The sequence below is a fragment of the Ranitomeya variabilis genome, chromosome 8, assembly GCF_051348905.1.
Source record: "Ranitomeya variabilis isolate aRanVar5 chromosome 8, aRanVar5.hap1, whole genome shotgun sequence".
Lineage (NCBI taxonomy): Eukaryota > Metazoa > Chordata > Amphibia > Anura > Dendrobatidae > Ranitomeya > Ranitomeya variabilis.
Window position 1 is genome coordinate 34103322 of NC_135239.1, and position 25645 is coordinate 34128966.

The 25645-nt window shown below is 43.6% G+C and overlaps 1 protein-coding gene across 2 annotated transcripts in view; it reads right to left on the reverse strand.

Moving 5' to 3' along the window:
- The window catches only part of EPS15 (epidermal growth factor receptor pathway substrate 15), an 83051-nt gene that overhangs the window by 55397 nt on the left and 2009 nt on the right, over positions 1-25645 (reverse strand). For both annotated transcript variants that reach the window (XM_077278684.1, XM_077278682.1), the window contains exons 2-4: positions 3600-3641; positions 2323-2412; positions 1138-1185 (exon numbers count right to left, since the gene is read on the reverse strand). In XM_077278684.1, the coding sequence (XP_077134799.1) occupies positions 1138-1185; positions 2323-2412; positions 3600-3641 (180 nt within the window). The remainder of the gene's footprint in view (positions 1-1137; positions 1186-2322; positions 2413-3599; positions 3642-25645) is intronic.

Consider the following 25645-nt stretch of genomic DNA (forward strand, 5'->3'; position numbering starts at 1 on the left):
ACAATAGGTGATGTCACAGCTCACCTCCTCTTCCCTGCTCAGTCGCCTCTGCACAGATCACACAGCATGCCCACAAAACTTTTTCCACAGAAGTCAGAGGCAGTCTATGATAAATGTAGCTGCTGTGATAAATCATTATGGTCAGAAAATAGAATTTAAAAAAATCTACAATAATAAAAAATACATATCAATAAGTGTCTTTAATGATAAAAATAATAATATGGATGATACATTTATGAATGCAAATGGATCACTGTTATGTGGTCCTGCTGCTCTCTACGCTACTCGCTTTTTTCCTTACCCCCAGGACATCGTCAAACTGGCCGTCATTTACACCTATACATGGTCCGATGCTGGAATCTGCCCGTGGGGCTTCTGACGGCCTGCCCTGTGTCAGCCTGCATTATCTACAGTATATAGAGGGAGAAAACATCCGGCTGAGATACTTTTTGGAAAGTCCCAGTAGTATTGTATAGACCAGGAGGATGGCACATGATACCAGCGTGCCGAGATGCCACATGGTTTTCCATAGTCAGGACTTGGGAATATGAGAAAAAGTCTGTTGTGTAGTCAGAAATGCTCAGGAAACTTGTTTTTCTGCGCAGAAAATAGATAAAATCTGCAGGTAAAATCCACAGCAAATCCGCCATGTGTGAACGCAGCCATAGACTCGCTACAAGCAAGTCACATTAGATTTACCTCCCGAAGACAGAAAACTTTGTCAATATGCTTCACCCTGTGCTGTGATAGCATCCGCACTTGCTATATTGGCTGATGTACATGAGAACCTATAGAGCATTGCTGAATTTAAAGGGATTGTCCACAATGTATTTTTAAGATGCAGCATCAGGTGAGAAAAGCAGCCCGAAAGGTGGCTAAATCATAAGCCAACACTGCGCTCCAGCAATCCTTGCCAGCCTCAGCGCAGCGCTGACAATATCTACTGGAAAGAGCTTGTAAGCGCGGTGCATGTAGGGCCACCACTTATAGACTGCAGCTGTGGCCGGTTTCCAAGATAAAAAGCCATAATCAATAAACAAAAAAAAAAAAATCCCCTTGAGGAAGGAATTTAATTATTAACAAATAAATCGCAAACATGGCTGCCATAGAAATGCAGAAAAGCTCGCTATACCATACCTGCTTATTTAAATATCCTTTGCTTTCTGTATCCGCCAAATCCCAAATCTGTGTAAAGAGAAAGTGCAGAGAGGTCAGCGGCAGGGAAAATGACTCACAGGAAGGCAATGATAGAGCACAGAGTTTCCTTCTAGGTCAGCCTAAAATCTGCTAAATCAGAAATAATAGCAACATAATATTAATTTCCCTAGAATTTCAGAAAAAAAAGAAAAAAAAGACTGCCCAATTGAAGAAGCCTTGGCGAAACGCACGTCAGGTGTTTATAGGTAACACTCATCATGTATTTTTGAGGTTCTGATAATGAGTTTCACTTTGTTTATTTTGTTATTGTACGGTGGGGAACAAATGACCCAGGAGGGATAGATTTACATTAAAGAGCAACAAGGGAAGAACCTCATTAGATAATCCCTCTATAACAGGTCATAAAACGTAGCTTTGAATGATTAAAATTAAAACAGGGCGAGAGTAAAATTATGTCCATGATCTGCTTATATTAAAGGTAAGTATACAAGCAGTGGCATAAATTGACAGATGATAGCACCCCGGGGTGTTCTCTCTATTTGGCAGCATAGAACATTCATACTAGAGCACACGTCCCTCCAACATGTTTCACCGCAAACGTGGCATCATCAGGGGATACTCTTTTCTGTTATTATCCTTTAAGGGAATTCTGCTTATTACACTGATTTTTCCCATCAATATTGCTTATTTAGGTCTTATTTAGTTTTATATTTACTTACCTGCATTTATAGTCATTTTTGACGGTCATACTATTGCTTTTTTAAATGCCCAACCTACCTTCAACACACAGTAAACTATAACATATTTGGTTATTGCTAACTAAGGACATTCATTTTCATTTTTGCTCTTTCATTTTTTCTCGCCTTCTTTCAAGTTTTTTGTTTGTTTTTCTTTTTTTTTTTTTTAAGTTTCCTTGTTTGGTTTTTTTCGGGACGAGTCGTAGTCTTGAATGATAGCGGTAACTTTTCTATGCAATGTGCTGAAGAACAGGGGCAATAAAAAATTCCAACGGTTTGTGCTGTCATTTTCTGATAAATTTATTTTTTAACATTTTTCCATCTATAGAGCTGATGCGTTTATTGGTACAATTTTGCCATCTTTTAAGTAACACTGTAGGATTTTGGGGACTAGTCCTAAATCACGACATGCCGCAGCGTCACTTGCCTTGCCCAGCACCAAATCGGGCAACCCCGACTTCTTCAGGAACAGAGCAGCATCTCCAGCCAAGACTTTTCCAGAGTTTATCGACTCAACCTGAAAAAAAAGATGCAGTGAAGAAGTTAAAGTACATTTCTCACCAAACCACCTTAAAAAAAAATGCATAAAATATGTGTAATGCAAATATTTACACAAAAGCAAAAAACAAACAAACAAGCACATACACCCTACAGCAAGTAAATCATTAAATGGCACATGTAAATAACATAGGGTAAGCATAAAAGCCATCCCACCACGACAAGGTGTACCCATCGGGACGGTCCTAACCAGTCTTTAATATTAACCCTTTACCATGGGTCAAAAGACGACAATGTGAATAAGGGAAGAGCAGGACTGAGACACAGATCCGTGCAAAGCTGTACACTTTGGGCTTAGAGCCCCAGATTTCCCCCATACACATAGCTCTTGCTTGTGTCTCCAATGGGGGAAAAGGGAGGATAAATAAGTCTGGGGCAGGTATTAATTTCCTACCGGAAAAAAGGATCAGGCATGCTGAAATCCAACATGCCTGACCCTTCTTTCCCGTCAACATCTGCCATTGGAGAAGTGACGACACCCTATACGCAATAAATAGTCGCCAATTACACCAAAATAGGCAGTGTCAATTAACTTTCTTCTAAAGTGCATGGAAATCTTTACTCATGTTAGGATATCACCGATTATGAATATTGCAAATATCTTAAGACCCTTTCAGCCTTCAGCTGCAGTGATATCAGAACACACTCATTTGGAGAACAGGTGATGGGTCAGCCCGTCTTCTCCTCTGTGTTTTTGGGCTTATCAGAACAATCTCCTGCAGCAGCATATCCCCAGAGTTAGTGAGACGCAGGTGCTGACCCATCACTGCCATCATCTGTACTCTAAATATGTACCTTCTGACATTAGTGCAGCTAAAAAGTAATTTGCAAAGTTTCTTAACTTTCCATGCTGGAAAAATAAATAATTTAAAAAAAAAAAAGCTTTTCTGGGAGATGATGGCTGATTTAATCGGCCATCATGTGCCTTTAACAGCCACAGGAGGACAGGAGCTGGAGGCTGTTAACCTGTTAAATGCTGCTGTCAAGCTCTGACAGTGGAAATTAACACACGCCAGATAAATGTGAACGTTATGGGTCTCGGAAAATGGGGATAAAAGTGGAAGAAAAAAAATTGTTAGTTCGCAACGTTTTTTTCCATGATGTATTTACCCAATTAATGTGATAGAAGTTGTGCATGTAACTAACCTGGAGGAAGAATTTCTCATACACGGCATTGTTACTCGGGACCTGAAAGAAAATTAAAATTCAGATGTAACCAGGAAATGGCTGAAGGGCAAATTAAACATAATTAAGTGAATCTCCATCATGGGCTAACACAGGATATAACATTTACAACTGCGCCGTCTATCACATCTGTAATGTCTTACCTTTATACATTGTTGTTTCCTGGAAACCATCAGCAATGCTCTGGCTCTATTTTCATTACAATTATGGCTTCTCATCTTCATAGATAGTTATTGTCCTATAGAACTTGTAAATACAAGCAATTTTGCAATTTACTGCTTTTTTAAATTTTCACCTGTCCTTGAGATATTAACTGAGGCTATGTGCACACGTTCAGGTTTTTTCGCGTTTTTCGCGTTAAAAACCCTATAAAAACTCATTAAAAACGCATACATTATGCATCCTATCATTTAGAGTGCATTCTGCATGTCTTGTGCACATTGTGCGTTTTTTTTCCGCGAAAAAAACGCATCGCGGTAAAAAAAAAAGCAGCATGTTCATTAATTTTGCGGATTTTCCGCGTTTTTCCAGCAATTCTATGCATTTGGAAAAAAACGCACAAAAAACGCATCAAAAACGCGTCAAAAACGCATCAAAAACCGCAAAAAACACGCATGCGATTTTCTGGCAGAAATGTCCGATTTTTGTCAGGAAAATTTCTGCAAGAAATCCTGACGTGTGCACATACCCTGACTGTGCTTATAGCTCGTTGCCTTGGAGACAGACCACCGCTGCTAGACAGCAGAACATGTGCAGTGCCTACGTGTTCTTTTCTGTTGAGCTTGTAAGCACTGTTTATCACAGGAACGCGCCCTGGAGCTTGTAAGCACGGTTTTGAAGCCGGCCAGGACCGCTATAACGCAGTGTTACCTCCTAATCCCTTTCAGATTCATAGCAGTGCTTGGAAGCCAGATAGCAGTGGTGGTCGGTCTCCTAGGCAACAAAGTTGCCAAGAAAAGAAAAAGAATTAACATCTAAAAAAAAAAGTTGCAAATTTTAATTAGCAGTAAATTGCAAAGGTGCTTGTTTTTACGAGAACTATCCAAGAACAATACACATCTATAAAATTGTGAATAACCCCTTAAGGCAGTGTTCCCCAACACAGGGCTGCGGAATGGGTAAGTCAAACCTCCGACACCACAGCACTGGTCACTACTGAGCATGTGCATAAAGTGCAGCACAGGTTCATCTGCTCTACACGTACCCACAATCCAGAAGAGGGAGAGGATAACCTGGTTGTATTACCCAATATATTCCAGAATGCAAGACGTGTACTTGTCAGGTGCTTGGGAAAGTTGTGTGTATATGTGTATTAGTTCATTATCCAGAAAAGTCACTGATCTCTGAATGAGGCCTAAATGAGAAGTATGCCAAAATATAGAGTGGCTTGTGAAAGTATTCACCCCCTTGGCTTTTTACCTACGGTATTTTGTTACATTACAACCTGTGTTTACATACTTCTTTGTAATCCGAGACCAAAGAGACCAAAGGTAGCCCTGAAGGAGCTGCAGAGTTCCCAAGCAGAAACTGGAGTATCTGTCCATACGACTACAATAAGCCGTACACTCCATAGAGGTGGCCTTTATGGAAGAGTGGGCAGAAAAAAGCCTTTACTTACACACACAAAACTGTCAGATGAGACCAAAACTTGAACTTTTTGGTCACCAAGGTAAACGCTATGTCTGGTGCCAAACCAACACAGCTCATCATTAGAGATGAGCGAATATCTTCGGCTCCCTCCTTATTCGGCAACCTATAGAGCTTACCGAATAAGATGCATCGGGAATCCGGCTAACTGGAGCGCTCCGATAATCAGGTGTCCGGCGCCGCAGCTGCATGTGTCGCAGCTGTGTGATAGTGCCTGTTTGCTGGGCTCTCCATGCATGTGTTGTGCCTGTCACGCAGCCACGACACATGCAGCTGCAGCTCTGAACAGCTGATTATCGGAGCGCTCCAGTTAGCCGGGTTCCCGATGTTGCTTATTCGGTAAGCGCTATAGCTTGCCGAATAAGGAGGGAGCCGAAGATATTTGCTCATCTCTACTCAGCACCGAAAGAACACCATCCCCACTGTGAAACATGGTGGTTGCAGAATCATGCTGTGGGAATGTTTTTCAGCAGCAGGGACAGGGAAAATGGCCTGAGTCGAGGGAAAGATAGATGGTGCGAAATACAGGGATATTCCTGAGGAAAACCTGTTTCAGTCTGTCAGTGATTTCAGACTGGGACGGAGGTTCATCTTCCAATAAGACAATGGCCCAAAGCATACTGCTAAAGCAACAATTGAATGGTTTAAAGGGGAAATGCGTAAATGTTTTGATGTGGCCTAGTCAAAGCCCAGACCTAAATCCAATTGAGACTTTGTGGTCAGACTTGAAGATAGATAGTTTCCTCTGGTGAGCAGCAAATTTGTAGGAGCTGGAGCAGTTTTGCCTTGAAGAATGGTCAAAAATCCCAGTGGCCAGATGCGGAAAGCTCATAGAGACTTATTCAAAGCCACTTGCAGCTATAATTGCTGCAAAAGGAGGCTCTACAAAGTACTTACTTTAGGGGGATGAATAGTTTCGCACACTGAAATTTTGAGTTATTTTGTCCTATTTGTTTGCTTCACAATAAAAAGAAAACCAAATCTGCACAGCTGTACAGTGCTGCTCACCATTACTGGCACCCCTTCTTCAGAAATAAATGGAAATGTAGCAAAGTTATACCCTAAGGATTTTTTAATTAGTGGTCCAAAGTACTGCAACAATAAAAAATTGTTTTTCAACTTACATGTTGCAATTTCAAGGAAGAAACAGAATAAACAGCATGTGCAGCAATAAAGGCACCCCTAATTAATACTTGGTTGCACACCCTTTGGCATTGATTACAGCCTCCAGACGTTTCTTGTAGCCATCTATAAGCTTCTTCCACTTCTCAGCTGGTATTTTCTCCCACTCTTCCTTTGCAGTTTGTTCAAGCTCTTGAACATTTGCAGGGTTCTTTTTCCCAATGGCAGATTTCAGCTCATCCCAAAGATTTTCAATACGATTGAGGTCAGGACTCATAGATGGTCATTTTAAAACAGTCCATTTTTTCTTTTTCAACCATTCCTATGTACATTTGGATGTGTGCTATGCATCATTGTCTTGCTGGAGGACCCATGATCTTCGACTCAAACCAAGTTGTCTTACACTGAGTAGGAATTTCACTCTAAAATCTCTTAATAATGCTCTGATTTCATGATTCCTGTGATACGGTCAAGGCCTCCAGTACCAGGTGAAGCAAAGCGACCCCACCGCATTATGGATCCTCCACCATGCTTAACTGTTGGTAGGGTGTTCTTTTCCTTATAAGCTTCATTGCGTCGTCTGTGAACAAACTGTTGATTTGCATTGCAAACAAGCTCTATTTATGTTTCATGTGTCCACAGAACATTTTCCCAGAACGAGTGTGGTTGGTCAAGGTGCACTTTGGCAAAGATCAGTCGTTCCTTTTTAGGTCTTTTCTTCAGCAATGGTTTCTTCCTTGGCCTTCGCCCATAAAGCTCTGCTTGATTTAGTGTGTGGCATATGGTACTTGTTTTGTCGAAACCATAACCCCCCCAGACGAAGGCTTCGGGAAAATGGCCACCGGAGGCAGCCCGAGTGCAGATCGAGTGCCGCCGAGATCTCAATCTGCACACGTGGGGCCTCCAGCAGCCATTATCCTGAAGCCTCTGGCGGCCCACAGCCTCTGGAAGATGGCCGCAGGGAAACCAGTGATGCACTCGGCTCTCCTCACTGTGGACAACTGGTCTCGGCGTCGCCACATTTCTGCTGCTGGCATCCTGAGGAAGGGACCCTGATCCATGCTCTGTCCCACCGACGACACCAGACCCGCAGCATCGCACCCCGGGACCGCAGCATTGCCCCATTTCTGCCACCGCTGACTTCCTGAGGAAGGGACAATGACTTCTGTGACCCCGCTGTACCACTGAAGGCCCTCAGGTAAGATACCTTAAATTCGGACAATAAGATGGACCCCCATCTTATAAAAATCTTTTTTCTGCTATTTTCCACCCCAAAATTCAGGATGCGCCTTATGGTCCGGTGCGTCTTATAGTCCGAAAAATACGGTATATTATTTTTAATCAGTTGTTCTTTTGTATTTAACACAAGTGCTCTATGCAAAAAAACTGTTTCACTTGATTCATTTTTTCGGGATTATCAGGCTATCAGGTCTCATGGCCCGAGTCACGCTGCCATAATCTGGCACACTGTTATGCCGCAGGCAGCAATCGCCTCCTTCTGTTAATGATTACTATGCAGGTGAACACCCAAACAACAACTACCGGTAATAACACAGTATATATGCTGCTGTAAAATGGGTTATAAAAGGGGATGGCGTGGAGGTGGTGAGAGGACAGACAGCTGGAGAGATCATCTGCAGTGCAATATTATAGTGAAATAATCAGGATGTACTGATGTACACCCCCTTTAAGAGACCTCAGGTCCTGACTGCCGGGGTACAGAGCCAGAAGGTACCTGGGTATGAGAGGTAAAATTCATGGAGGCTAAAAGGGCAGATGGGGACCAGGGAATGTTTTTAAGGACCTTAAGAGGGGTACTTATTAAATAACGTGACAGTTAAGCAAAAATGTACCAGGAACCAGTCAGGGATGAACCGGATTTCCTGTAAAACCGGAGGAAAACATCTCGCTACCAGGAAACCAATGAAGGAAAGATGGAGTAAAGCTAAACAAGAGAGGTCTGCTGACTTCGGACCGGAGGGAAAAGCAGGATGTGAACAGCCGGAATGCTCACACTATTATGGGGGGAGAACGGCTGTGACCAGACGAGAGACCGCCACTTAGCTCAAATGGGTGACCCCCAGTCTCATTACCTGTTAATAGGTGATAACTTGCAATCTTGGTCCACTGACATTGAAGGTCTATCCTTAAAGGGTTATTCCCATGTTCATAAATGGGTGCTGGTAAATACAATCAATTTTGCAATTTACTGCTTGTTAAAATTTGCAGCCGTTCTTGAGTTATTAAACCTTTTATTTTGTTTACATATTGTTGCCTTGGAGACCGACCACCACTGCCAGACAGATGAACATGCGCAGTGCCTCCTACAAGCATCTCGGAGCTCATACGCATCATTCAGAGGAAAGCCAGGGATCGTAGGAGCGCACTATTACGTCCTAATCCTAGCCAGCTTCAGCGCAGCGCTCACAAGTTTAGACAACGGCAGCTGTGGTCAGTCGCCTAGGCAACGAACTGTAAACAAAAGAAAAAAGTGTTAGTATCTCAAGAACGGTCGAAAATTTTAGTAAGCAGTAAATGGCAAAAATGCTTGTTTTATTAAAAGCATCACCTGGCATTTATGAAGGTGAAAATAACCTTTTAACCAATTTTATTATTTACGGCTCTGTACCCTTTTTTTTTTTTTTAGACAACAGATATATTAAAGGGGTGACCCAACTTTTGTTTCCCTTTTTGCTAAACAAATAAGTAAACCATACGTACCTGTTCTTTTCCTGCACATCTAGCGATGATCCTCTGGTGGTCCTCTGAGTCAAGACGTGACCACTGCAGCCAAGAGGTGGCCGACAAGTGCCGTCCTACTGGAATCACCAGTCAGCAATAGGAGTCATTATGCATGTAGCGCAAGTAACTGCTGCAGCCACCGATTGTTTACAAGCAGCCGTCATGTGACCACTGCAGCCAATCGGTGGCCTCAGCGATGATGTCATTACAACGTGTGGAGTGGTCACCGGTAAACAAAACACCGGGAGGATCAACAGAGCATCAACGCTAGATTAGGACAAAAATATAATGATGAATGGGGAGTTTTTTTGGCCTTTTTGTTTGAGAACATTTGGAATTATATAAATAAAACGGGAAAAAAATAAAGAAAAGAAGAAAAGCTGGACAACCCCTTTAAGAAATCAAGACGCAAATAATAACAAAATATATCAATAATGCCTTTAAGAGTAGTAGATTATGTTAGAGAGAAAATTTATAGATAAATCAAAACTTCTGAACCATTAAAAAAAAAAAAAAATGAAATTGACATTATTGTGGGAGATTTCACAACATTCCCGGTGAGAAGCTCCGTCTCGTTTCCGAGCCCCCACAAGAGGCCAAATGTGACTTTACAAGCAGATGTGAGGAGCGACTACTTTCAGTTTTCGTAGCTGCCAAACGTCTGGGAAGGGGCACACCCGAAATGTGGGCGTCATGTAAGGAAAGCCGGGACAACAAGCGGAGTTCTGGGCGACGTCTGCATTATTCCTCACTTAGAGGTCGGCTTTTTTTTTTTTCATCATATGTCACCAATTTTGATCAGTTATTCATCCCCATCAGTGTTTTCTCGTTGGAAAAGAAAAACTACAAACTTTTTGTAGTATATTATTGGAGGTTTGCGGCTGCCTCCTTTCTTCCCTACGCTGCGAGTGGTGACATCAGTAAGGTTACCGCAGATCATAGGCTGGCTCACCGTGAGAACTACGGCAACCTTAAATACGACACCGCTCGTCACCGCAGCCGCGTTCTCACGCTACTCTCAGTGTGTCCCGGCCGCCGTGCTGAGCGGTCACATTACTGAAGTCACCGCTCAGCACAGCATCCGGATGTAGCAGAGTTGGGGATCGTCGTGGGATGGATTTACGGCGGACCACAATGGGTATTAGAGGGTCAGGACTGCTTTTAGTACTATTACTGAGCATGTCGGGTCCCCTGCTTTGGGGTGGGCTCCGGCGGTGAGCCCACATCAAAGTCGCGACATGTGAGCTGTTTTGTACAGCTGACATGTGCGCGCTGTTTTGTACAGCTGACATGTGCGCGCAATAGCGGCGGGTGAAATCGCGATTCACCCGCCGCTATTGACCTGTTAAATGCCGCTATTGACCTGTTAAATGCCGCTGACAGCGGCATTTAACCGGCGCTTCCGGCCGTGCAGCCAGAAATGAGCTCATCGCCGACCCCCGTCACATGATCGGGGGTCGGCGATGCATCAGGATGTCCTTGAGACCTATATGGTTACTGATGCCTGCCTGCGGTGAGCGCCCCCCTGTGGTCAGCGCTCAAAGCAAGCCTGCATTTCTGCTACATAACAGCAATCTGATGATCGCTGCTATGTAGCAGAGCCGATCGAGTTGTGCCAGCTTCTAGCCTCCAATGGAGGCTATTGAAGCATGGCAAAAGTTTTAAAAAACTGTTTTTAAAAATATGAAAAAAATAAAAAATATATAAAAGTTTAAATCACCCCCCTTTCGCCCCATTCAAAATAAATCAATAACAAAAAAAAAATATCAAACCTACACATATTTGGTATCACCGTGTTCAGAATCGTCCAATCTATCAACAAAAAGAAGCTTTAACCTGATCGCTAAACGGCGTAGCGAGAAAAAAATTCAAAATGTCAGAATTACTTTTTTTGGTTGCCGCGACATTGCATTAAAATGCAATAACAGGCGATCAAAAGAACGTATCTGCACAAAAGTGGTATCATTAAAAACATCAGCTCAGCACGCAAAAAATAAGCCTCAACCGACCCCAGATCACGAAAAATGGAGACGCCACGGGTATTGGAAAATGGCACTTTTTTTTTTTTTTTTTTAGCAAAGTTTGGAATTCTTTTTCACCACTTAGATAAAAAATAACCTAGACATGTTAGGTGTCTGTGAACTTGTAATGACCTGGAGAATCATAATGTCAGCTCAGTTTTAGCATTTAGTGAACCTAGCAAAAAAGCCAATCAAAAAACAAGTGTGGGATTGCACTTTTTTTGCAATGTCACCGCACTTGGAATTTTTTTCCTGTTTTCTAGTACAAGACATGGTAAAACCAATGATGTCGTTCAAAAGTACAACTCGTCCCGCAAAAAATAAGCCCTCACATGGCCATATTGACGGAAAAATAAAAGTTATGGCTCTGGGAAGGAGGGGAGCGAAAAACAAAAACACAAAAACGAAAAAGGGCTGCGGCGGGAAGGGGTTAAAGGACTTTTCTCTGTGAGTGTTCATTACTTTTGACTAGTGGGTTAGTTATGGGGCTGTCTGACAAAAGCCTCTCCATCACTAACATCTGGGTTTGATGTCAGCAGACTATAAACAGCTAACATCAACCTCAAAACCATTACCCCGCTTGTCAATGCATCAGGGCAAGCGGGAAGAGCATCGGCTAAGAGCTAGAATTGCCGTCTCCAATGGATGCGCCATTTCTGGGACGCTGATGGCGGGTGTTATTAGTGGGATCCAATATCCATTGTCCCTACTCAGCCTACTAATATCAGCCCGCTACTGTCTGCTTAACCTTTGCAAGCTATTAAAAATAGAGGGGGGTCATTATTTGGGGGGGTCCCCCCTTTTGAATAACCAGTAAAGGTTATACAGACAGGTGTGAGCTGATATTAATGGCCTGGGAATCTTTATGGATATTTGCCCCTTCCCAAAATTATAACACCAATCCCCAGCTGTCTGCTTTCCCTAAGATGGTTAATAAAAAATAAGGGGGGCACCCACAATTTTTTTAAATTTATTTAATTATTAGATAAATATAAGTACAGAGAAGTACACACACGAAGCACTGATATATATATTATATATATATATATATATATATATATATATATATATATATATATATATATATACCGTATATATATATATATATATATATATATATATATATATATATATATATATATATATCTCACTGACACTGATGGTGTCACACGCGTACATATGTATGACACATGGATGGTGTCACATGGACACAGACCACGGACTGGTACCGGTTCACAGAGAGTGAAGGAGGCCCAAAGCTGTTCTTAGTTTGTGCTGGATCCTACCTGCCCTTTACATTTTTAGGCTTTTAGTTCGGGAGAGGCATGACATTAGGCTAGGAGAGAGGCCAATTTATGCGCCAAGTACCTTCATATTCCTACGTATGCTCCATATAGCAGTAATGCAGTCCACATGTCACATATTCAATGTCTGCATACATCTGAGCGTGTACAGAGTGCTGCTGTATGCTTTTCTTTGTATATTATGCAGTCACAGCAACTTGCACCTGTTCACATTTGCTTTATTCTGTTCGGAGGTGCTGGTCAGTTTGTTTTTTGTAGCAGCCTCCTGCAAACAGTCCGTGAAGAGGGAACCGCATTAGGATGCCAGGAGTGACCTGTCCGAGTTTCTAACAGACCCAAGGACTTGCGCTGGAGGGTTTCATCCATAGCTCTGAACAAAAAGTAGGTCTCTTTTTTTAATAAGGACACTCGGTTTTCAAAAAAAGAACAAACGTGACCACAAAGTTTAAGTTTTCTATCCATGACAAACAAGCATAGAGCAAGTACAGTAACGTCTTGGAGAAACTGGACGTTAAGCCCCAAACCACTCCGGATCTATGACTAAAGACACCAGTCTGTAAAGCGTCCGCTTGCCATAGTCTGCTTTGGAATAGCGACTTTTTAACTATTTCTGCAATAAAGAGTGTTTTTATTGAAGATCCTGATGGGGGTATTTCCTTCCTTTTCCACTCCAGATCTACAACCTTTTCATCATCAGAGCCTAAGAAGACCCAGCTGGTTATCCAGCTCCTCAGCTTCTATTTAGCTTGTAGTAAACTCTGGATAATTTACTTTTTCAGTCTAAGGACCTGATGCCCACAAGGGAGCTTCACGCTTGCATTAACCGTTTGGGCTGTGGAACCTCCCAGGCCACTGAAAAAGGATTGTACAGTGTGACCAATGCAGGAAATCCTACAATTCTGTGCTGTGGCGGGCACAAGTGTGCGGTGGGATCAGCCCTCTTGCAAAGGAAGTGAGGGTTAAAATATTAAAAGACTAGTGACTTCAACAATCCAGGAGCGGTGACGTCACTGACCTGACTGCTGTGGACGCCGATTTGATAACGGGTCGTTCCATGAGCAGCCGCACCGGTCAGGTCGCTGGTGGTCGGCGAGGTCACTGCTCCCGACCTGACCAACACTGTCGAAGCAGACCAACGGAGACGAGCATGCTTTCTTTTATTGTTTTACACCCATGACTGCCCACTGTGAAGTTGAACTATTGGGCAGGGAACAAAAATCTTGACTTTTAGTTTTACTTTTCAGCTTATGGTGTGCAGATGTGAGTCACTCATCTTATTCTCAAGCATTATAGGACAAATAATTCAGATGATAAATGATGGGGCAACTCAACTTCATTTCCTCCCTCCCTGACCAAGGAAACTCATAAGTGGTTCTGGGCAAAAATCTGTCTCCTTCCCCCTCTGGCAACTGAAAGTATATTCTCTAACTAGTTCCCCTGGAGCGACTCTGCTTCTTTCCTGACAGTCAAGGTAGAAAGAGATTTGTATAGGGTGCAGAGGATCAATATGCAGAGAAATTATGTTGATGGGACATGTCCGATCTCGGACTGCCCAATGCATTGTCCTACTGGAAAGTCACCGCCGGTCATGTGTCAGATGGCGGCTTTCTCATAGAGAAAATGGAAGTGCTTGGCTGAATAAGCACTCCTGTGTATGGGAGAGGATGGCTGAAAACAGAACGAAAGGCCAAAGCATCGCAACCCCTTTAAGTCCCATAGTCGTGTATAAAGCTACTATAATCTGGGACTTTCGTGAGGAACTAGAGAAACAATAAAATGCTTTATTAGGATGGTCGTGTTCAGCCAGACTGCACTGGTGACTAATAAAATAATCCAATATATCAATAACCAGAGAATCTCAGAAATACAGCGGGGAAAGTTCCTATAAAAGAAGATAACGTTCAGAGTTGCAGAATCCCGTTAGGTGCCTTTATTTTCTAATTGTGTACTTAAAAGGATAGATTTCCCTTTTTTATAAAGAATACAAGATAAGAAACCTTGTAATAGCACTTATCAGAGAAATATGCCTCTTTCCCCACTTATTAGCCACTTCTCTCCTGCATTGATCATTCACTCTCAGAAAGTCCGGCTCGGTTCCCAAAAAAATCAAATTATCTTTCCATAGGATACAGGATAGGTTACTGATCGCTGGGACCCCAGTGACCCCGAAATTGGACTCTGGAACCCCTATAACAGGACTCTACAGCCCCATCCCAAATGGAGTAAAGGTGCATATACTCGGCCTCCGCTCCATTAACTTTCTGCCAGAAACAGTTCATTAGCCCCATAGATAATGAATGGAGCAGAGGCCGAGCATTCGCACCTACACTCCGCTCAGGACGGAGCTGTACAGTCCTGATTTCAGGATTGTTGGGGGTCCCGTTTAGCAATCAACAAGTTACCCTCTAATAAATAGGGGGTTAACTTGATTTTTTGGGGACACACCCTTGAGCCCCAATGAATGATTTCTTAAAAGCAATGCTTGATTTTTATTTATTTTTTTTTCATAATTCTGACAAAGTTTGCATGAAGCGTCAGGGCGCCATACTCAAGAACCACCCCATACAAAGTGCTCCCTTCCGATTGAGGTGGTGGCGAATGATGAATGTTTACGGTAGAAATTCCGTCAAGTAAGTCTTCATCCAGTCTGAACTATTTCCATGGCTTTTTAGCGCCACTACGGTTTTATTGATCGCAGGAATGGATGTCATCACTGTGCTGCCCCCCATTATTAGAAATCATTAGGGGGGATAAAAGCTGGAGCCGTCATTCGCATCTCCAAATTTATCAAACATCCAGTTCTGAGAAGCTCAAAAACAATGATGTTTGCATTGATGACAGTGTGAAAAGCGCTGAGCCCAATGCTAGATTTCCCATGCACTGGCTGCTGATTATGTCACTGCCGTCCATTTAAGAAGCCATTCCCCTCCTGGATATCCCCAGATTCCCTCTGCCCCGTCTGTGCCCCACCATCTGCTGCACCATAAATTACATTCCTACCTGCAAACTCAACCAGGAAACATTCAATTGTTTCAGAATGAAAAGTTGAGCTCAGAACAGCGTTACAATATGTTTCATATTGTTTATCTTCCGGAACAAAAAAAAGATGGAATTTATTAAACAACTTAGAAGAACTTCTAAATACCGTACTAGCCAAAAGTGAAGGCACATGGATATATCTGCATCTGCGAGAAGACAGAAAAGATAATCAAGTGAGATCCTCCATGGGCTTGTAGTGCAATTTTGTACAAATTCTAATAAGGGAAGAAATTATTATTATTATTATTATTATTATTATTATTAATAATAATAATAATAAGTAGCACTCTGGTGGCCGCTGCCGGTCCATCACATGACCGCTGCCGGTCCAACACATGACCGCTGCAGCCACTCACATGCGGTAGATGCATGTCCACCAGTGTTTCCAGTGATTGGCTACAGGAAAGACCCGAATAATGGACCAGAAACAAAAGAAAATTAAAGTTTCTCCACCTTCTCCTTTCTGACAGTCATCCAAGTGTAGTCCAATTTTTTCAAGAATCACATTGACTTTCATTGCCAATTTTTGATCCGACCTTCGGAGCAAAATCAGACATCTCTCCGCCATCAATTTAGAAAAATCGCGATCATATGAACGGCCCCATAAACGATCACAGGTACGAGTGAGAGCTGTGAAAAAGATGGATAGAGCCCGTATGTGAAAATCGGACATCGGAATGATCCCTTATTGTGTGCAGTGCCGATGTTACGCTGACAGCGCTGCAGCCAATCGGTGAGCTCAGCGGTTCTATACAATTTGACTGCATGATGAACTGATTGGCGGCAGCGCAGCCGGCGTTAGACACAAGGCGCAGCGGCGGCAACTTAATACTGGTTCCGGGTGCAGTTTTGTTGTGTTATTGTAGCCGGGGAACCAGGATTTTGCAAAGTCGCTAAACCCCCTTAATTGTATATACAGTATAGGCTTCCATTGTGTGTGAATGAGCCGCGCTGCAGGGGATAGCGGAGCAAATCTATGTTTTATGACTGTGTGAATTAGCTCTACAAGTAACAAATTCATCAACAGCGGCTTAGAAAATGGTTTCCAAACTCAACAAATGTCTAAAAATTCACAAAATCCAAGTACATGCCATTAGTGCACCTGCCGCGACGGAATGTCGGGAGTATATACTGTAAGTGTATATATTATATATACAGACACGTACATAGAATGTAAACACACAGCAACAGAATAGACGGCTGAGGACAGATCACACAAGCTAATCACAGCCACAGACTTTCTATTGTCTGGGACTACAAAACACAGAAGAGCTGGTGACACAGGAGCGAGTCGCTCTCCAAGAGGAACAGAAGCGAGCGCAATACAAGGGAATCTCTATGCCTATATTAGTAGCCCCCCATGACATCGAGCTGCAATGTAATGACATCATGGGGGGCTTCTTCTCAGAGGAGGCACTGCAGACACTCAGAGGTTCTCGGGGCTCTGGACCAGCAGACACAAACCAAAGAGGTGGATGATGCCCCAGCGCCCTGGTGAACGCTGCCCCAGCGCCCCGCAGATCTTTTTGGTGAACTCTAGCAGCGACTTTCTCCGCTCTCTATTGACGACACATTCAACGTTAGACATTCTAGATTCGGACTATAATGGCAACATCATGAAATATAGCGAAAGGTCAAACAGCCTTGTCCAGACATCAGTATACATTCAGCACAAAATGACTGTTCAAACCAAGCAAAGGCGCTCGGTGTACACATGGAGGGACTGAGCAGTTCACCTTCCCACCTACTTTTTTAGCATCTATCTCCACCCTTCTTTTTCTTAATTGACAGCTTTGGCATTACAGGAGACAGACGGAAAACTAGTTGATGGGAAGCTGAGCTGAGCTGTTCGGCCACACCAAGGGTGCACCGAGCGCCTCTGCTTGGTTTGAACAGTCATTTTGTGCGAATATTCTCCCATCCATTTACCCGTGCGATTATTCATCGTTCACCCCATTTGCTCGGCTATCATAGAAGTGAACGACACGGCGGTTACAAACCAGCGAGGCCAGATTGCGGGAGCTCGGCTACATGTGCAGAATGTGGGATCATTTGCATAAGTATTCCATGCTTCCGGAGAACAAGAGTCAAGACTTTTAAAGCCGGGACTTGACCACAGGGTCTGTGAGACGATGCACAGCCGTGTGTGTGGCAGGTTGGTACGTAGAATGATGCAAATGTAATAACCATGACAAAGAAAAAAAAAAAGCAGGCCACTTTGAAACAAATCTTGAAGGTTGTAAGCAATTCCAAATCAGGCACTGTCCAATCAGATGGCTGAAAAAAAAAACAGTTCAGGTGCAAAACCCTAAGGAAGTTAAATCATGATTTTTAATTTTTTTTTTTTTTTTTTTGGGGGGGGGGGGGGGGGGGAGCACTAAACTTTATCAACACACACAAATGAAAAAAATCCAGCAATAAACACGCAGCAAAACCTGCTTTTTTTAAGCAGTGTCTTACAGTACAGTGGGAGCATTTCCCTGTTCATGCTCGGCTTGTAGGCTGGAACGTCTAGGGTTACTCGCCAGCTCGCTGACTATTGCCGATTCAGCTAATGAGGTTTTCAAAGATAACCGGCATTCCTGCGAGTGGAAGGACCAGAATTTCCAGCTATTATGCATAGGACAGGATGGAGCTTTCCTAAACCCTGACCCCGACAGTGAGGAAAGGAGATTTCCAGGATTAGAAACATGAGGGTCTGTCATTACAGCTCATCACTCTGGATGGAGAAACAAGTCCAGCGGTGTGATGGACTGCAGCGGTGTGATGGACTGCAGCGGTGTGATGGACTGCAGCGGTGTGATGGACTGCAGCGGTGTGATGGACTGCAGCGGTGTGATGGACTGCAGCGGTGTGATGGACTGCAGCGGTGTGATGGACTGCAGCGGTGTGATGGACTGCAGCGGTGTGATGGACTGCAGCGGTGTGATGGACTGCAGCGGTGTGATGGACTGCAGCGGTGTGATGGACTGCAGCGGTGTGATGGACTGCAGCGGTGTGATGGACTGCAGCGGTGTGATGGACTGCAGCGGTGTGATGGACTGCAGCGGTGTGATGGACTGCAGCGGTGTGATGGACTGCAGCGGTGTGATGGACTGCAGCGGTGTGATGGACTGCAGCGGTGTGATGGACTGCAGCGGTGTGATGGACTGCAGCGGTGTGATGGACTGCAGCGGTGTGATGGACTGCAGCGGTGTGATGGACTGCAGCGGTGTGAAGGACTGCAGCGGTGTGACGGACTGCAGCGGTGTGATAGACTGCAGCGCTGAAGACTGATCCTGTAATAAAACTTGATAAAAGCTGGGGTTTTGCTATGGTTCACCCAATGTGGATGGGCTGCAGCGCCGACAGTCTGATCTCACCCGCTGAATGAATCGGTTGATTCAGTAGATGCAGACGTCTTGCTATTGGTGCTGTCTGATGTAGTCTATGGTGTTAGGATGATATTTGTCATGTGCCCCTACAGGTTTGTTTTTACTAACGACCGGTAGCCCCCCCAATGTACTCCTGTACCCCATTCTGACAATCGTTGGGCTATGTGCACATAGGAGTATTTTGAGGAGCTGAAAATCCAAACTGTTTCTGGTGGAGCCCGCTGCAGGAAATGCATCTTTTTTGGCTATGTGACCGCAACATCCATCTTAGGTGGAAATCGATTGAAAAATTATTGAAAAATGTTCAAAAGAATGAACGTATTCATGTCTGGAGTAAAAGCAGATGTTCACTCTCTCGTTACCCTGGGACGGTTATATTGTGACCGGTCCATTTTTCTGCTCTTTTTTGCTTGGACGACGCTCCGTACTTTATAGTTCAAGTCAATGGGAAAGCTCAAAAGACGCTCGGGGGATGGTAAGATGCTTTTTGGAGGGTCTTGCCATCGTTTATGCTTTAAAAAAAAACAAAAAAAAAAAACACACTAGCAATTTCTTCATTATTTAATGGAGTGAAAAAAGGGGCTGGAAAACAACAGTAAAAACGTTATAAAAACCATGGGAAAAAAAATCTCAGGGAAAAAAAGAAACCTCAGGAAAAACGCGAGTTTTTCAAAGCGTCTTCTGCTTGGAAACCTCTGTGGGTTCACCTGAGATTAAAAGATGTTGTGTGTTCACATGGTGCGTTTTTGCTGTGTTTTTTTTCCGCAAGCAAAACCTGCTCTCTTGGCAGGGGCCCGAGGGCGACACAGTCGACCCCCCGTCTCATGCACGGGTCCAGGGGGTGACACCCTCGACCCCCGTCTCATGCACAGGCCCATGGGGGGACACCTGGCAGGAGAACACTGTCGCCCTCGTCACCCAGCAGCTTTAGACTTATTCCTGCTAATTCTGCATTGATATACTCTGCGGAGAATGGGGCTAATCCTCATGCAGACCTGCTGCACATCCTAGCTGGACTCAAAACAAAAACATACAAAAAGAATCACAAAGCCATTCTGAAGTGAATTTTCACAGTAAGTACACCAGCCTCATCAGGTCTACGTAATAACATAAGTCGTTTTTATTGTGAAATATGGTGACAGATCCACTTTAATAGGAGTATTAGTAAAAAAAAAACCACACAACATCTCCGTCAGTGAAATGCTCTGGAATTCGCTGGGAACCACGCACTGGAACAAACACAATAGCGCTTCTTTTGTGCACACAGAATAATATTGGCCGTCGGTCAGCTGAGCAAATGCATCCCAAAGAGTATGACGTTTCCTGCATTTTGGGATGGGAAAGCAGAACCCGGGTAGCTGCAGATCGTACAATAGACGATTTGTCACCGACCACTAAAGTCTGAAGAACAAGTCACAGGAAAGTCTCCGCTGCGGAGATTTGCTTCACTCCCTGCAGTCACAAATGTGACAACCTTGTGGCTACTGCAGAATTCTATGAAACACAAATATCAAGGCAAGGCATACATCCAGAATGAATCAATCAATCAATCAATCAATCAATCACAGAGATATATAAAAGAGACATTTCTCAATCATAACTACCGTGAATACCAACATGGACTGAATGATGGACAAACTCAGCAATTGATACGCAAAGAAAAAGATCAAAAGGAACCGAATTCATGCCCAAATTTGTTATATTGAATAATAATATTTATTAAAGATAAAGTACACCATAAGGTGGGGGGAGAAAAATACCAAAAAGAGGGGCACTACACCAGCAGACGGAAACGTATTCTTACAGTATACTGTGGTGACTCATGATAATAAACCAGCTGACGCCGAAACGCGCGTCGGGGTCGGGTGCATCCAGGAGATGGTCTTCATATCACCCACAGGTAATTCTCATGTGGCCACAATTATATTATGACTAGTTAGCAGCAAATAATTGTATGCACTTTATCCTCAGAATAGTCACTAGTTTCTGCTATCCTAGCCTCCAGTAACTCTGCACTTGCACCTTATTCCTATGGTGTACCCTTATGCACATGCTTGCCGCATCATTCCTGTGGATATTTATTATATTGGTGTCATGTATGTATTTACTTATTTATTTATATCTTTGATCTATTTTATTATCATGAGTCACCACAGTATACTGTAAGAATACGTTTCCATCTCCTGGTGTAGTGCCCCTCTTTTTGGTATTTTTCTCCCCCCCACCTTTTGGTGTACTTTATCTTTAATAAATATTATTATTCAAAATAACAAATTTGGGCATGAATTCGGTTCCTTTTGTTCTTTTTCTTTGTGCAGAATTCTATGGTAGATAGGGAAAGGTCCCTATAGTAAAGGAGGGGGCCGCAAAGAAAAAGAAAGTAACAAACTGGTTCTGTTAACAACTTGTAAAAGTTTGCCTGGAACTTTTGCCATTATAGGGAGTAATATTCATTCTTCACTTTCATCATGTAGCCCGGTCTAAGGGGCTGTATCATCAGAGACCATGCCATTGTGAAGATCCGCTTATTCCCATAACATCGGCTCCAGGACCCCCAGCAGAAAGTATGAGATTTCCCACCAAGCAGATACATGGCTGTCGATTGAAAGGACGTCTCATGTAAGACATAACAACAACCGCGCTAAGGTACGTTCACACGGCGGCTTTTTCAGGTGGATCTCAAGAAATGTCCTCCCATAAAATAAACAATGCAGAAAATCAAAACAGCAGAGTGCACTTGATCCGTCGTATGTCACATGCTGGGAAACACTAAAGATGCTAAAGACGTGACCTGTCCATTATTTGGGAAACTTCCGCCAAAATGTCTGCATCTCTTGGCAAGAACAAGGCACGCGTGTTTTGCTGCAGATTTTTCCCTACTCATTACTATGGGCGAAATCTGCAGGAAAAACACTTAAAGACTTGACATGCGGCAAATTTAAATTTGCAGGTAACAAATCAGCAAAGTGTGCATGAGACTTCAGGATTCTCAGTCACTTTGCCGGCATCAGGAATGTTTTCAGGTTTTGTGACAAATCTGCAATGAAAAAAAAACGCAGCAAAAACGTAACGTGTGTACGCAGCCTTAAGAAACGTCAACTATGAACAGCAGCAAATAAGCGGCAAATACTGGTTTTGGTTCAAATTTTGCCACAAATTTTACCCTTGCGACTGCCATGAAAATCAGCACCACAGGTCAATTTTACGCTGTGGATTTGATGATGGCACCAAAACGTACTGCAGATTTTCTGCTTGGAAATTCTGGATGGAAAATCTCCAGCACACCGGTCACTGTGTGCACAAAGCCGTACAGGACGGCTGCTAGCTCGTTGCTTGTAGACCTTGATAAGTCCATTTAGTACAGTACTAATACGCGATTCTTAAAGGGATTGCATCTTGACTGATTGTTAGGAGCGCGACACTTCTCTGCCGCCCGATCTTCTGCTCCCAAACGATCGATCATTTGAACCACCGGGATGGACGCACCACTGGCCCAAAGCAGGACACTGAGGCTGGTGAGCTTCAGAGGAGCCATGCTGACAAAGTCTATGCACAGCGCTTGTAAGCCACCGCTGATAAGACTGCAGAGGTGGCCAGTAACCTAGGCAACAAGCAGTAAGTAAGAAAATGAAAAAATCCCTAGTAAATTGCAATTTTATCCATTAAAGAACTTGCGAATAACCCTCAAATGATATGTTGCACCCATGGCAGCTGCAAGGAACACTGTTGATAAGGGTGTCATATGTATTATCAGTTGTTCGGTGCACACACCACAAATTACCACCCACGTGTACACACCCAACACTGAATAATGCATTACACTCCGCGGATCCAGCACGTCGGAGTCACACGGCAGATACAGAGTGACGCCGACATTCCCATACAGCGAAGAGCGCTCATTAACCTCATGAATGCTGAGCACATCACCATTACCGAGAGGCAAAACATCCAAAGTCACCATCAAAGCTTTACTGTCCCGGCCCCAAGATCACAGAGGATCCGCGTATCTATAGGCGAAGTGACAGTACAGAAACCTGCGAGACCGGTCATTGCACAAGAGATGTGTGCTGTGTACACACCAGAGAAAAGACAACTTCCCCAACAGAAAGTCTTCCAAGATGTCTCTGGACACGGGGAAGACATCCGAGTACTGATGAGCGAGTGTACTCGTCGCTCGCGTGGCCTCAGAGTATTTGTGACTGCTCGGAGATTTTGTTTTCCTTGCCACAGCTGCATGATTTACAGCTACTAGCCAGCCTGAGTACATGTGGGGGTTGTCTGATTGATAGGGAATCCCCACAATGACAAATAAAATTGCTGGGCTAATGGTGCAGAAAATTCTGAACGGAAAATGCTGCGGATCAAAAGAAGTAGCATGTCATTTATTTGTGAGGATCTGCAGCGTTTTTGTACCCATACCATTATAGAAATCCGCAGGGGTAAAAACGCATGAAATCAGCACAAAATCCATATAAAAAACGCATCAAATCCGCACCTGTGTTTTCTACCAAGAGATGCAGAATCCGCACAAAAAATTCCAGAGGCAAATCCGCAACGTGTGCACATAGCCTGACATACCCTGAAAACTCACGCTGCTGCACAGTTAAAGATGCAGTTGAACTGTGCGTTCATTTTTTTGTACATTTTTTTCCGTCTTGTGGCTTCTATGCGAAGCCTGGAAAAAAAAAAAAAAAAAAGTGTACAAAACAGAAACTACATCTCAACGCGCAGCATCCAAGCGTTTCTGCACTAAGACACATTTAGGCCATGTGCACACGTTGCGGATTTACTGCGGATCCGCAGGGTTTTTTGCGGTGCAGAAACGCTGCAGATCCGCAAGTGATTTACAGTACAATGTAAACCAATGTGAAAAAAAACCAAAAACTGTGCTGATGGTGCGGAAAATTCTGTGGGGAAACGCTGCGGAGTAAAAGAAGGAGCATGTCACTTCTTTTTTGCGGCTCTGCAGCGTTTTTGTACCCATTCATTATAGAAATCTGCAGAGGTAAAAAACACAGTAAATCCGCACCAAAAACGCACAAAATCCGCACCAGAAATTCCTAAGCCTAATCCGCAATGTGGGCACACAGCCTCAAAATAATCTTGCACCAAAAATAGCAATAAACAGAGAGGATTGCAAGGAAAAGAAAACTGCTCAATTTTTGCACTTGTGAAAGAGGCCATGAACTGTGGAATAACGGCTGCTGATTTATGTTGCAGAAAAGTTGCACATTGTAAAGCAGAAAAATTGTGGTGACTCCACAGAGCGTAAATTCTGCTTTCCTGGAATCTCATCAGACATCCAGGTCTCTATGTACGTTCATCACAGATGGAACTTGTACCCCATTCACATTTCTCAGGATGATGGTGGGGGAGGGGGTTTATTGTGGACCAAGTGTCCACAATAAAAAATAAAAAAAGACACATGGATGTAAGGTGTGCTTCATGCAAGTGCTGTCCGCTTTTTGGTTTTTTGTTTTTTTTTATATTCGCTCAGACGAAAGGATTATATGGACGTGTGCCCTCTGAGTGACACAGACCACTTATATGGACCTGTGCCATCTGAGTGACACAGACCACTTATATGGACGCGTGCCCTCTGAGTGACACAGACCACTTATATGGACCTGTGCCGTCTGAGTGACACAGACCACTTATATGGACACGTGCCCTCTGAGTGACACAGACCACTTATATGGACGCGTGCCATCTGAGTGACACAGACCACTTATATGGACCTGTGCCGTCTGAGTGACACAGACCACTTATATGGACGCGTGCCATCTGAGTGACACAGACCACTTATATGGACGCGTGCCATCTGAGTGACACAGACCACTTATATGGACGCGTGCCCTCTGAGTGACACAGACCACTTATATGGACCTGTGCCGTCTGAGTGACACAGACCACTTATATGGACACATGCCCTCTGAGTGACACAGACCACTTATATGGACACGTGCCCTCTGAGTGACACAGACCACTTATATGGACGCGTGCCATCTGAGTGACACAGACCACTTATATGGACGCGTGTCCTCTGAGTGACACAGACCACTTATATGGACGCGTGCCCTCTGAGTGACACAGACCACTTATATGGACGCGTGCCCCTGATGAAGCCACAATTGTGGCGACACGCGTTGGGCCTCTGTGCCCCCCTTTTTTGACCGGCTTTACACCCTACGGGTGCTGTCTCCTGCTTCAGGCAGACTAATAGGGTTTATTCATACCTTTTAGATCCTAATTTCTCCACTATGGTCTAGCTGATCCAGTCTTTACAGGCAGGTCTGGTATGGGACTTTCTACACACTTGTATTCCTTTATATGTCTTAAGTGTGGTTAAGTATTATTTTATTTCTTTAGACTGCAGTGCTTGCTGATGGGAACATTTATGGGTACATTTATGGTCTATTATCTTTTTACTTTTTGTACCATGCCAGACACTTCCGGCATCTGAATTATTTTCTAGGGTGCCAACAATTTGTTATGCATTGTATCGGGGCCTGGTATAGGTGCTGGGCCACACAGATGTACCATCTTCTGAAGTGGTAACTATATGCCCATGTAACAATAGAAAGGCTATAGTGATTATACGCCTGGAGAATATTGAGAAATATCAAGGAGCAGCTATTTTTCAGTCCACATTTAGATAGGTTATACACATTTCATTTGGGTATATTGTTGTATTTTACGTGCACAAATTTTGTGGTAATAAGCCTTTATGTGGTCTCTGGGGGGCATCCCCTTGTTGG